The sequence below is a fragment of the Hippichthys cyanospilos genome, chromosome 15 (genome assembly GCF_059441005.1).
Source record: "Hippichthys cyanospilos isolate Australia breed blue-spotted pipefish chromosome 15, RoL_Hcya_1.0, whole genome shotgun sequence".
NCBI classification, from domain to species: Eukaryota; Metazoa; Chordata; class Actinopteri; order Syngnathiformes; family Syngnathidae; genus Hippichthys; species Hippichthys cyanospilos.
In genome coordinates, this window is record NC_142383.1 from 6254483 (window position 1) to 6269147 (window position 14665).

At 38.5% G+C, this 14665-nt stretch overlaps 1 protein-coding gene across 4 annotated transcripts; it reads left to right on the plus strand.

Moving 5' to 3' along the window:
- Window positions 1-50: 50 nt before the first annotated feature.
- osbp2a (oxysterol binding protein 2a) lies at window positions 51-13651 on the plus strand. 4 transcript variants are annotated; one of them, XM_088434777.1, is made up of 15 exons: window positions 54-494; window positions 1502-1707; window positions 6076-6329; window positions 6428-6596; window positions 8116-8224; window positions 8301-8367; window positions 8446-8583; window positions 8670-8915; window positions 9364-9484; window positions 10539-10642; window positions 10781-10876; window positions 10958-11142; window positions 11223-11443; window positions 11593-11615; window positions 12637-13650. In XM_088434777.1, exons 1-15 carry the CDS (start codon window positions 334-336, stop codon window positions 12787-12789), a joined length of 2253 nt encoding a protein of 750 aa, XP_088290903.1. In that variant the 5' UTR covers window positions 54-333; the 3' UTR covers window positions 12790-13650. The 4 variants fall into 4 exon arrangements, with proteins under 4 accessions (XP_088290901.1, XP_088290903.1, XP_088290902.1 ...); XM_088434775.1 differs by having other exon boundaries at window positions 51-494; window positions 8301-8583; window positions 12637-13651; XM_088434778.1 differs by lacking the exon at window positions 11593-11615 and having other exon boundaries at window positions 63-494; window positions 12637-13649.
- Window positions 13652-14665: the final 1014 nt, after the last annotated feature.

A 14665-nucleotide genomic window follows, 5' to 3' on the forward strand; every position in this document is an offset into this window, starting at 1 on the left:
TTCCACTTGGTTTTGTCCCCTGAAAAGATCGCCATGCACCTGCTACCACCATTAAATGGCAACGTCATGGGCTCATCATTACATACAACGTTAGTCGTCAAAGTGCTCGTGGTTAGGGAGTGTGCACTTTCACACCGGATGTCAATGCAAGTTGCTGTCGTATCTCGAAAACCTGGCGTTAGATTATCCTCCCCTCCCTGAGGGACATGTCTCGTTTCGTCCAGCTGCAGGCTAGCTGCGGTTAGCATCCGGTGTTAGCTTCGGTGCACAGCTGGGCTCATCTGGGGAAGGCGGCGAACGGCTCCTAGCGGCGTTTATTTTCCGGAAGAAGCCATGGATGAGCTGGTGAGGAGTTTACCCTCCCCGACTCTCCCGGGGATCCAGCTTCCGCGTCTGGACACCCACAAGGGCTGGCTTTTTAAATGGACCAACTACTTGAAGGGATATCAGAGGCGGTGGTTTGTCCTCAGCAACGGCCTGCTGTCCTATTACAGGTACTGAAAAGAGGCTGTGTGAAGGTCGTTATAACAGGCTTTGGGCTTCTTAACTAATTCCACTTTTTATTTATTTATCAAGGATCTAACTAAATTATTAAAAAAAAAAAAACAATTATCATACCCTTCAAATATTCCCGTAAAATTAATAGCTCTATGTTACGTATTTAATTTAACAGTTAATAACTATGAATGACGTTATCCAACTTTATTGGGAAATTTTTAATGTTTGTGAAATAATTAGATTTGACAGCCAACAGTGGCGAGAGAGAGAGAGAGAGAGACAGACAGACAGACAGACAGACAGACAGACAGACAGACAGACAGATAGATAGATAGATAGATAGATAGATCCCTTATGTCATCGAATTGCAGATTCACATCAATATTTTTCTTTACACTGTATTTTAGTCCAAAGTAGAACCATATATTGAAAATGTCTATTTTATGTAATTGTTTTCAATACAAAAAACTTTAAAAAGTTAACAATCCCCCCCCCCCAAAAAAAAAAAGGAAAGAAAAGAAAAACTCAATCTCTGCTTCACAGATTTCAGTTACTGCGAGTATTTTGGGGAACGAAACCCCTCTGTCAAACAAGGGAACATTGTTGATTAATTTCATTTCAGTGGGTGTCCACTATTCAAATTTTGGCTATTCCACGCCACTGTACATTACATAAGCAAGGTTTATTTAAAAAGATTTATGTGTTCCATTTTCTGGTCTGAGCAGTTATTTAACTTGCTGATTGATGATTGACTCCAAGATCCTGATTGTGTAAATTATGATTACACTTTTTTTTAAGTAAAAAAAGAATATGCGCAATACCTCATTCACTGTCATTGATGGCTGTAGACACCAAAGATCCATTTTTACAGGGGTGACCATGAATACGTTACTTCCCACATTTCCATTGACAGCCGTATGAGTCAAAAATCCATTAACTGGACTGGCAGTGATTGGGTTAAAAAGGCATTCAATGGAACTCTTATTTGTGTTGTTTTTTACAGAACACAGGCAGAGATGGGGCACACCTGCCGAGGCACAATCCCCCTGGCAGCCGCTCAAATTGAACTGGGCGATGCGTGCCACTTGCTAATAACCAATGGTGGAAGGAGCTACCACCTGAAGGCCACTTCTGAAGCAGAGTGTCAGCACTGGTTTTCAACCCTGCAGCAGGCCAAAATCAACGCCAATGCTCTCATTCATCACTCTGGTAAGCCTCAGTCGGTGTTATGATTTCATGCGTTCACACTGACAGTATGGTTTAATATGTATGGATTAGACTCGAGTATTATCCCCCCACAACCTCTACTACCCACTCACTGTAAAAGAGATGGATCCTATGCCAGCTCAATTTGTTTCTTTCATACACAAATTATGATACCCCAACATAAGACTTTTTCAGGATTTTTAGGGTTTTTTTTAAGTGTCATTCATACACAACAGAAATGTTTGGAAAAACTGTCCACTGTAGTTACCACTGTCCTTGAAAGTGCTGTGAAAGGCAAATGAGTGACGCACAGCTGTGAATAGATAACGTTTTAGGAATGTCATGCAAGTGTTCTGGGGTGAAAAGAGTCAACTCGAGTACCTCTGTGAAAAAAAATGCTCAAGTCATTCTTTTTGCCCTGGATAACCACTTATTAATGTATATGTCCGACAGAAAATATCAAGCCAATCGCAAAAACAATAGTTAATGCTCGACATGACAGTAAAACACACCCAAACATGGTGAGGAGGCCAACTTCAAAATGAATCTTAGTTTACTGAATAATATATAGATATATGTACCTTTGTATGCTTAGTTTGTTGCTCCCGACTCTTGATACAAAAAGCACAATGTTGTTATGAAATCACATTTAATGGTCAATTCAGGGTGCTATAAAGCAACTTCATTACGCTGACATTGACATTGATATCATACGCCTGTTGCCAGTACTTAGCAGTAGCTTGGGTACCAGAGCTACGTCAGAGCTGCGTCACGCATAAATTAGCCATTTGCAACATTCAAGTGCTCCATACAGACTGACGTGATAGACGTAAATGAGTCTGCACACTTTGATGCTGACAGCCTGACAGTTACCTTTACTGCTAATTACATTTTACCAAACCATGCTGAGTCAGTTTTACTTTTTCAGTCCGCAAATTCATCTCACGGACTAAAAATTATAGGGAGACATATGGAGGAGGAGGAAGAGCAAAGGAATGTGCTGCTATTTTTCAAGTAAATGATAGAAAAAAAAGTGATACAAAAACGAAAAATAGTGATATTTGATTAAAATGTTAAATAGGATATCCAAATACCCCAAATATTCATCATAGAGCTGCATCATAAAGTTCAAAATTTACAGTATCTTAGTGTCTCAACATCTCAGTGCCTTTTTTATCCATCAAATTACACAAAGCATGAATAATTCCTGAACTCTAGCATTCTGATGTCAAGGTATTCAATTCTTCACAAAAAAACATGGAGTAGTTTTTGTTGAGGAAGATAAAATTGGCATTCATTTGAAATATTTCAATCCATGTTAGCGTATTCTGTAAATTGATTCCTTCTGGATAACACAAACCAGGAGACAGTTAGTTCATTCTAAGACACTTAACTTATGTTTCATATCATTTCTGAAAACTGAGGAATTGTCACCCAAATATATTTGTGCATCTCTACTTTTGCCTACTAAAACCTTTGAAAACATCACGTGCCCGCTTACAAGAGAACAAAGAAATTAATGGCTTGCCTTCAGTAATTTTAGTGGGCCTAAGATGGAATCTTGAGTAACGCCATTACAATGTAGATGTGAGCTCATTAAACTAAACACATCTAGATCTTTCAGACATGGTAAGTTCTCCAGTAATTAAGGCCCAACTGCTTTGGACTCATCAATAAATAGTGCAGATCTTACTCTGCTTGTTTATTATTATTGTTATTTATTTTAAATCCAGAAAGCCTAAAATGTTGGAGTCATGTGTAAGGTGTAGCCATTGTCTGTTGTCTTTGGCCAAGAGATGAGCTAGCAATTTCGTTGTGATTCAAATAGAAAAAAGAAAAGACATCTTTTAATAAGAAGGGGAGGCTTGTCTTACTTTTAGGTAGCATACTTTAGCAAGATATTCTGAAAAGGCTTCTTGAGATTTTTGACTGATTTTAGCCACAAGGGAAACACGTTACGTTACTGTGTATTGTTGGCCGGACACAAGAGGGTAGTGTTGTTCAAGCAGGACAAGTCAAGGGTGTTCTAAAGTGATATGGAGCTAACAAACCTTTACTCCATCATGTTTGTCCTTAACACCGTCTAGCACAGCAATCATTTCTTGATGGGATGTTTGACCCTGACGCGTGATGTAGTGTAATAAAAATCCATGTAATTCTACGATGACGTACACACTCCCTCGTATATACTTCCTCTCCCCCACCCTGATGTGCTCCACTATGACGACAACAAGAATGAATGAATGACCTTGCTTAAGGCTCCGCCTCCCCTTCAGTAGGCAGAAAAGGGGCAAAAATGAGAGGAGAGAGAGAGCAGGAAGATTTTCATTCAAAATATCGTTCGGCACACAGGCTGGTAATAAGGCGGCATGCGTGCAGACTTCCCAATGAAAGTCACCTTGTAAGTAACCAGTTAATTGCTTGCTGCTCAGGAAAGATTAAGGATTTACAATGGAGGCTATGGGCATCTGTTTGTTTTTGGATGCATGTGGAATTGCTGCTTTGTATTTCCACTCATGAACGTAATGCAGTAGTTAGCAAACACTAGTCATTTATTTAAAGCCGGAGGTTTTGTGTTGTTGATTGAATTATTTATTGTTTATTATTTTTTGCATACATTTTTAATGTGAATATTTTACATTTTAGCATTACTTAATGCAGATTATTGCATTTAACTACATAGATAAAAAAGTCTCATGTACTGATTACGTTCCTAAAATTAATGTGCCTACTGCATTTTAGCATCAATCGGCGCTGTTATTGTCTTTGAATGGCGAAGCACTTTTGATAGTTAATACAACACAGCAAAGTAGATCAAAATAAGGGTGAATTTGACCGTAATATGAAATTAAAGCATTTAAAGCTGTTCAGTGGACAGTAGTCGAAGGTACGCTGCACTCAACTTGAAAATGGCAAATCTTATATTTCGTACTTGAATTTGTCCCATTTATCATGTTTGTGGATTTGGTAGTGCCGCATTATGCCCCAATAGGCGTTCAGTCGTATTCGTTTGCACACCCCTGGCACATATGGGTATTCGGTGACCCAAAGTACTGTAAACAAGATTTTAGACTAGCTCAAAACAGCTCAAAGTTGTAAGTTTGGAATCATTTTAGACTTAACCCATTCAATACCAAAGCTGTTTTTGCACATCTTTCCAGAGTTCAGACATTCAAGCCCATATTGTGGATACCTATTAAAATTGTGGCAAGAACTAATGACTTCATCGGAGAATATAAAGTAACAATATAAAAAAAATGCTGTGGTTATGCTACAGTAAATTTTCATTCAGCTTGTTAGAATCCAACTTTGATTCTATCCTCCCACGCGTGTCCATAGTGATGCTGAATCTATCAACTGTGGGTGTGCTTACACTTGTGAGTCACCAATGGCACAGAAGCATCTCCAACTCAACTTCTGTCCGAATCATATGCATTTCAATTCCACCTTACTTTTTGCTATGTAATGGCAAATGCACAGGAGGTTTTTTCGACACTCCAAATTGTTCTTAGGTGTGTTTGTGATTGTGAATGGTTGTTTGTCACTGTGTGCCCTGCAATTGCCTGGCAACCAGTTCAGGGTGTACCCCACCTACCAAAGACAGCTGGGATAGGCACCAACAAGCCCGGGGCCCTTGTGATGACAAGCCGTTAAGAAAATGATGACTGTCTGTCTGATACTGGATCCTCACTGAGTAGATCCAGAGTCATCCAGCCCACATGCCCTGCTTTCAGAATCCCTGTGACTGATAGAGTCTCTGAGAAAAAAAGGGTGGAGGCTAAATGGACTGCGTCATCTCCCCCCAATTCTAAAAATAGCCAACCATCCTGACTGCACAGACTTATGTTTCCAAGGCAACCATGTTCATTCAACGCTTTCCCCCCTCATATAAAAGCGTGGCGCATCTGGGATGGGCAGTGTAGTGTTTTCTTCCACATGCCTGTATTTTGTCCTGTGAGCCTTATCGCAATCAAAATTAAATGGAGCAAAAGAACTCTTGAGGTTTCATTCAAACCAAAGCAAAAAGGCCCAATTTCACACTGAGTGAGATAGTTTGACTAAGTTGAGACAAGATAAGACAAGATAGATATTTTTGTGACAATCTCTTTTTTTTTGGGGGGGGGGTTGCAATATAAAATGAGTGCCCTGGTTCTTATAAACGCTGCCTTAGCTTGCCCGGATATCACATCACTGTCCTCACTCTAAATCTGCTCAAAGTATGGCAAATGACAACAGACCACTGTGACTGCTCACATTGAGCACTAATTCTCAAGCTTTGCCTTGACATTAGTGTCCTTCTTTTCCTGTCTGTGAATTCACCTTGACCCATTTGGTCAAAATACAAAAGTTGCTTTTGCCATTTCTGAGCAGATGACTCAGGAGATGACGGAAGTCCCGGCCCACACGACGCTCGAGTCTTAAGCCAAAGCACGCTGAAGACGCTGGCCAGCAAGCTGGATGACCTGAGCACCTGTAACGAGCTGATTGGAAAGCACGGCGCCGCCCTTCAGCGTTCCCTCAGCGAATATGAGGATATCCGCGGGAGCGTCGACGGCACGGATAAACTGAAGACCGTCAACGAGCGAGCCGCCCTCTTCCGCATCACCTCCAATGCTATGATCAATGTAAGTGTGAGCCCGTAGCCCCTCGTTAGCTGCTCCTCTCTCTCTGAGGTGGACGGGGGGGCGTGTCGTCTGACTTGCGTGTTGTGGTCATACATTAGGCTTGTCGTGACTTCCTGGATGTAGCACAGTCTCAAAACCGGAGGTGGCAGAAAACCCTTCAGCATGAGCAAGAGCAACGTCACTATCTGGAGACCACCATTGAGCAGCTAGCCAAACAGCACAATAGCCTGGAGACGGCCTGGAGGGAGAAGCCCACCTCATACACAGGTAAGACACACATAAGGCACAAAAATGGATTTGTGTCACGGTTACGTTATGGTTCTTCTTTCTTCCGTTCTTTAGTATACACTCACTGATGAAAACCTACTCACCTTTGTGAAAAGCAAATGCATAGAAGAAACGTTTTATGCAGGGAGAAGGGGGTGGGAAGATTTCTCGACTTATTAAATCCTACCCCTTCTTGACTTTTCTCAATTAATAAGTCTATTTTTCAGCCAGATGAAATAATACTAAAACTCATCATAGTATTAATGACAATGAACACACATAGTGATTGAATGAAATATTGTTTTTGAAATGCCATAGTTGAGTTGCAGTGGTTGTCAAATGGGGGAACGGGTACCCCTGGGGGTACTTCAAGGAACTTCAGGGGGTACTCTGAATAAACAAACAAGCATGCAAAAAAATCCTTTATAAATAATTATTGAATTAATTATTTGTTTCAGGAAAATATACGTTCATAAAACATATTTTATGTTAAGTAGTTTATTCAATTCCTAAATGTAAAAAGCCAGATTTTCCCCATACTTGAATGGTTTGATCCAATTTGTAACGTGCCACCACTCATTACCTCAAGTTAATGATTTATTTTTGTGAACACATCTCTACTATGATCACAAAAGAGGACAGCTTAAGTTGCATATTTTTCTGTGGACAATTATTTATTCATAATTATTTCTTTTGGAGAACAGGTCTGACACTTTATGTTGAGTATTTTTTGTGGACAAATATTCATTAATAATTCAGTTAATTATTTATTTTTGTGAACAGGAAAATAAACCCCAAAGCACGACGCTTTACATTTATAACATTTTTTTAGAACAGGTCTGACACTTTATATTGATGTTTTTTTGTGGAAAAATATTTATTAATAATTATTTCTTTTTGATAGCAGATTTCTTCTATGATCCTAATGGACACTTTAGGTTGATTATTTTTTGTGGACCAATGCAAGTGAGTTTTGAAACACTCTAAAGTTTAATAAATCAGACACTGGTTTATTAAACGGTATTTGGCTGAAAAGATATTTCAAAGGTGGTACATCACTAAAAAAAGGTTGAGAAACACTAACCTCACATCACATTGTAAAATCCATATTGCGCAAGCCTTTTAAGGTTCAGCTTTAAAATTTAACTAAAGATATCTCAAAATCCTGTTGGGGTGGGAAAAAAAGTTACATTTGTTTAAATCAGCATCAAAAATATGTTTTGGGACACTAAAAGGCAAATTTGCCGTTTTGACCAATGTAATTGTTATAATAATTCAAGTTAATACTGCTATACTTGCAATAAATGTAACCTATTCTCCACTCACATTTGTTTCCAGTGTGCCACTGTCAAGATGTACTCCTGAAAAAAATGCCCACCTTTCTAGCTAATAAAAAGCATAATTCTAAAAAGAAAATCCCTATAGGTCCTGTTGATATACAATACAGTAGCTGTATTTTGAACATCACAACATGAGAGAAATAGCTTGCGTTGTTTTGCTGCCCCAAATTTCTCTGCAGGTGTGCAGAGAGCTCATGAGGTGGATGAGAGTGATGAGAATGATGAATTTTTTGACGCCATGGAGGATGCGCCGTCATTCATCACCGTGAATGCTCAAACCCAGCACAGGTTAGACTTTGTGTCCATTCTAAATGAATCTGTCTTTCTTTCAATCTTTCTTCACCAAGACAATTCTTTGTCTCAGGCGCTCAGGGAGTAGTCAGAGTATAATGAGTGGCGGAGTCCCCACTGACTGGACTCTTAATGAGAATGTAAGCCCCTTTAAGACACAGCAGTGTAAACAGCTTTGTGCCAGCCTTTTGTTTATTTATTTACTTTTTTTTTTTCAGGACACCTCAGACTCAAACCACACGCAGTTACGCAGAACAAGACGCAGCCGCATTCCTGACAAACCCAATTACTCCCTCAACCTGTGGAGCATCATGAAGAATTGTATTGGGAAAGACTTGTCAAAGATACCCATGCCTGTAAAAGCGCAGAATACAATCTACAACCATAAATGTCATTCAAATCGCCTTAATCAGATGCCTTCTGTCTTTCTGGTCGACCAAAGGTCAATTTCAACGAACCGCTGTCGATGCTACAGCGTCTGACCGAGGACGTGGAGTACAGCGAGCTCCTGGACCGGGCGGCTCGCTGCGACTCCTCCCTGGAGCAGATGTGCCTGGTGGCCGCCTTCTCCGTCTCCTCTTACTCCACCACCACCCATCGCACATCCAAACCCTTCAACCCTCTCCTGGGAGAGACCTATGAGCTTGACCGTCTGCAGGAATACGGCTACCGCTCCATCTGTGAGCAGGTGGGTCAACGTCCCAAAAATAGCCGCATTCCAGGTACATGATTGAAAATTAACTCACTACTTCAAAAGACAAATGGAGTGTGTGGAAATACATTTCAATAGCATGTAAATGTTTTATCATATCAACATTTTCTTAATATACGCTAACTGTATTACATGAGGAGCGCCACTTACACACTGCGTCTTTAAAGGTCTATAGCTGCATTAGCACAGCCATCACTGTGCACATCGCTGGGCCCTACAGGTCAAAATTGGAACTAAACCTTGATTTAGACCAGTTTTCAACTGAAAAGTTTTCATTTTCACCAGTGATTTCTGCACACCACCAAAGATAATTAAATGTTCTCTGTGTTTGAAAAGAAATACGTATTGATAAAAAAAGAATAATGTTATGTGTTTTAGAATAATGTATGTTACTTGACTGTCACCTTGTTTCTTGTACTCCCAGGTGAGTCATCACCCGCCAGCTGCTGCTCACCACGTCACCTCGGAGCGAGGATGGACCCTGTGGCAACACATCACAATTGACAGCAAGTTCCGTGGGAAGTACATCTCTGTCATGCCATTGGGTAAGACGCATGATCCCTATGCTTATGTTTTAATACCTTTCAACACAAGGTCAGACGTCAGACATGATCCATAATTGCAAGTTGAAATCTACGTTTTCCTTTTAAAAGGAATACAGTGAAGGAAAGGAGTTAGGGAAATGAAATTATCTAACAATACTGTAATAATAAACATTTTAAAACTAATTAGACATTTTGGGTATTTTGTCATTTACCAATTCATTACATTTATTATTTTGGGATGAGAAATCGGGCCCAGTCACATCATTTTCAGCTAATCAGAACTGGCAGGGGAATTTTTTGGTGTTTTATTTTAAGGCCTAGAAAAGTATACAAATACCACCAAAAGAAGATATTGCCAAAAGAAAAAAAATGGGTATCATACACAACATGACACCACAGCCAGAAGCAGTGAAAGTTAACACACTTCAATGTTTTCAGATAGTGGGTTTAAAACACTGCTTCATTTGCCACATAAAATGTGTGTTTTTTTTTTTTTTAATGAAAACATTAAAAATAAGCAAAAAAAGACCATTTCGATAGATATTTTTTCTTTCCTTAATTCATTGTCGACGTATCAAAATGGGACACGATATTGCCAGATCCTCAAAACAGAGTGTTGGAACTCATGTTTTTCTGGACATCTGTATTTATTTTTATTGATTTGTATTTTTTAACCAATATTAAAAATAACGGTTGTAATAAATGCATCGGATCTAATGATAAACAATTATATATTAGAGTGTTTATGATTTAATCATTTTGATTTGATAGATTTTACAGTTTTGGTACAAAGTAGTACATTCTGCAAGCATTTTATAGAACAGTAATACATTTGCAAATTTATTCTTTCTTATGCTTGCCATTCACACTTGTATTCAGCTGACCACGAATCAATCTGAATCATTTTATTTGTTTATTATCCGATAAATAAGAATTTTAAAAAAGTGAGAAACTAATTTGCTTTTTACCTCTGGGGATTAAGTGGTGCGCCACCATTTTTTACATTTTAAAACACTGCTACATTTGCATCTCCGCGTCTTTTTATCCACAATAGGAAAGATTCACATGCAGTTCCACTCGAGCGGGAACCACTACGTGTGGAGCAAAGTGACTTCAACAGTTCACAATATTATCGTGGGGAAACTTTGGATTGATCAGGTAGCGTTTATTAATATATTTATTTATTTTTGTTCAGATTCCGAAAATTATTCATGAAGACTAATTGAATATTTGTAATGTGAACATATAACATTGCAATGTGAACATATTTCTCCTCACATTTCTTGTTTGTGACAGTCCGGGGACATCGATATTGTGAATACCACCACCAAGGATACCTGCCATCTCAAGTTCTCTCCATACAGCTACTTCTCCAGAGACGTCCCGCGCAAAGTATGCCAGACAGCATGCCCGTGACCTGGGAAGACTCACAAACGTATGCAGAGATGTAACTGCCGTCATTTTGTTTTCAAGGTGACGGGTGTGGTGGAGGACAAGGACGGCACGGCACATTATATCCTGTCAGGAACGTGGGATGAAAAGATGGAAAGCGCTAAAGTAGTGGATAGCAGTCAAGGGAGCGGAGGCTCAGAAGGCAAACAAAAGACAGTTTATCAGACTCTTCAGCCAAAACTGTTGTGGAAGAAGTACCCTCTCCCGTATGCTCTTTCACAATCATTCTCACTTTCTCTGCTATGACTACATGTTTCTCACATCATCTTCACTTTCACTCCCTTAGGGACAATGCCGAGAACATGCATTATTTCTCCGCCTTGGCTTTGACTCTGAATGAACCAGAGGAGGGGGTAGCGCCCACCGACAGCCGCATGCGTCCAGATCAGCGACTGATGGAAGCCGGCCTGTGGGATGAAGCCAACACCCAGAAACAGCGTCTGGAGGAATGTCAGAGGCTTGAGAGGAAGAGGAGAGAGGTCCAAAACTTGCAGGCCCTGGAGGAAGGTGAGCCCATTAAATATACTCTATTATACGGTACATTGTACTAAAATTGGATAGTACAAATACTGCTTTTATAATATACTGTACGAAAAAAAAAATTGACTGCGGTTTTGGTGATATGTGGCATTATGAAACGAATCTTCATTTTCCAGATAAAACAGCTTCCACCCTTCTGGTAAGACTTTCTGCCAGTATTTTCATCTCTGAATCTGTTCACTCGACAGACTAGTGGTTAGCACTTCTACTATATAGTTTGGAGGTTTTGGGATTTCGGTCTTGCCGTGTGGACTTTGCATGTTCTCGCTCTGTGCTTGTGTGGGCTTTCTACTCCTGCTTCTTCCCACATTACAGAAACATGAATGCTAGGTCAGGTGCATCGAGGACTCTTAAACAGTAGCCCCAAACCAATGGTAAGCTCTTTGGTATCGGGCCACACAGATATACTTCAAATTATAATTAGTTATTATTATAAATACTACTATTTACCTCATTTAAAAACACTATACAAAATTGCAGCAATTAAACTATTTAGTTATTACAATAAACAATTTTGCATATGTATTTCACATACACACTTTAACTCTATCATCTATGCATTATTCAGTCATCCATCCATCTATCCATTTTCAGTCGCCGCATATCCGCGTATCCTCATTAGAGTCGCAGGCCTGCTGGTGCCTATGCCAGTTGTCTATGAGCAGTAGGCTGGGGACACCCTGAACTAGTGCCAGCCAATTGCAGGGCACACAGAGAAAAACAACCATTCACAAACCCAGTCAGATCAAAGGACAATGTAATATGTCCAATACACCTCCCATGCATGTTTTTGGAGTGTGGGAGGAAGCCAGAGAGAATCCATCCGGGCTCGGGGAGAACATGCAAACTCCACACTGGAAGGCCAGAATGAGGTGGACTTGAACTCGGGTCCCTAAACTGTGAGGCGGATGTGCTAACCACTGCGTCGCCGAGCCTATCTATGTATTATTTTAACCTCAATATTTAACCATAGATGTACAGTATTTTATTTCAGTTTAACAGCAACCAGCACATATCAACAATTACTATTGCCATTCTAGGTGCTTAGTATTAGCACATTAGATTTGCGTCTGTGCACTAGAAAGAACCACATAGCTCAGTTCTGTCTAAATAGTGTGGTTGGACACTTATCAATCTGGGTTTATGATGGGTGTGTGCAGGGCAGGAAGCGGAGGTGTACCAGCCCCTTTGGTTCGAGAAGAGAACCAATGAAACAACAGGAGAAAATGGCTACATCTACAGGGGAGGATACTGGGAGGCCAAAGAGAGGCAGGATTGGAGCATGTGCCCCCAAATCTTCTAGAACAAACTGAGCCAAGGACTGTCACTTACATCATGATCTTCTGCCTGCACTCAGATCAAATCTAAGCCAAAACATGGTTGTTCTTATGACTGCAGAGATTGGCTTCTTGATGCTTATATCTTCTGATAAAGGACACCAGGTCTTTTAAAGGAGCACAACAAACTTCTTCACTTATATTCCAGCATTCTAGTGCCGCCTGTATGTGAGAAGCTGCTTTACAAGTAATACGTTGTATAAGACCTTTGACTTTTTTTTTTTTACCAGTAAAGTGAGATCTTCGTTGTTCCTGGAGAACAGTCATCATCCATCACATGACATGCATACATATCTGACTTTTAAATACAGTAGTAGATTAAGTTCCAAGGGTCTGAATTTTAGTGACTGTGTGTGAAGGGATTGTTCTAATTACATTCTCCTTTAAGTATGAAATAGGTTGAGCCTAGGAAATCGGGAGTTTGTTATCAAAAAACCTGTGGCACTTATAAAAAGGATAGTTATAGGAGTGGTTTCTGTCTTGTGGTTACTGTTTAGACATCTGCAATAAGTAAACTGCACTGTTCCTTGAGAAAAATATAGTTCCTGGCAGATAAGGAATGTAATTCTGCATATATATATATATATATATATATATATATATATATATATATATATATATATATATATATATATATATATATATATATATATATACTGTATATACATATATGTGTGTGTTTGTGTAGCGAGAGAGAGAGAGAGCGCATATACAATACTGTATATCATTGTATGTATATCATTGTATATCACTAAGGAGAAAAAATGATGTATAAAAAAATATAAATTATATATATCTATATATATATATCTATATATATATATATATATCTATATATATATATATATATATATATATATATATATATATATATATATATATATATATATATATATATATATATATATATATATTAAATTATATATATATATATATATATATATATATATATATATATATATATATATATACTGTATATACATATATGTGTGTGTTTGTGTAGAGAGAGAGAGAGAGCGCATATACAATACTGTATATCATTGTATGTATATCATTGTATATCACTAAGGAGAAAAAATGATGTCTAAAAAAATATAAATTATATATATATATATATATATATATATATATATATATATATATATATATATATATATATATATATATATATATTACAAATATGAGTCACTGGTTGACATTCCTGTACATATAGGAAAAAATATAGTACAAGTAGAATCATGTTATCCAAAATTAGTTCAAGGTTTCCATTATTACTTGAATAAACCTAATGTGGCTACTCTTTAACATCATGTAAACAAAATGTAAATATCATGAGACGGGTTAAATTATTAATGTGACTTTTTAGGCTATGCGTTGTTCAGATAAAGCACAACAGGCAAGTTTTCCTGCAAGTTTTTCCTGCAAATACTGTACCAAGATTTGGACACACTTCATGTATATACAACACCGTAGCTATGCATGTTTCTTTTTCAAGGCGCTTGATTTGGGCGCCTGTTTAAAAAGTGGTGTGAAGCTCTTTCAGCTAACTCTGAATGGACTTACTGGAACATGTGAACTCACCATTTGTGCCCGACAACCTCGAAAATGTTATCTTTTTTTTCTAGCTCAAATAAAAAGACGAAGCTGTCAACATTGTGGTGTTTGCTGTCGTGCCTTAAAGTGTCACTGTGTAAGATTTAGACCGGTTTTCATTAAAAATGAATACATTAAATTATTAGAAATTTTAAAAATTTGCAAATAAATGTGTCACTTAATGACCAACAGTATGTTTTAGATATAATTGTGGGTCTAGTGATCATTAAATTATATTACATGGGAGGTGGCACTCCTC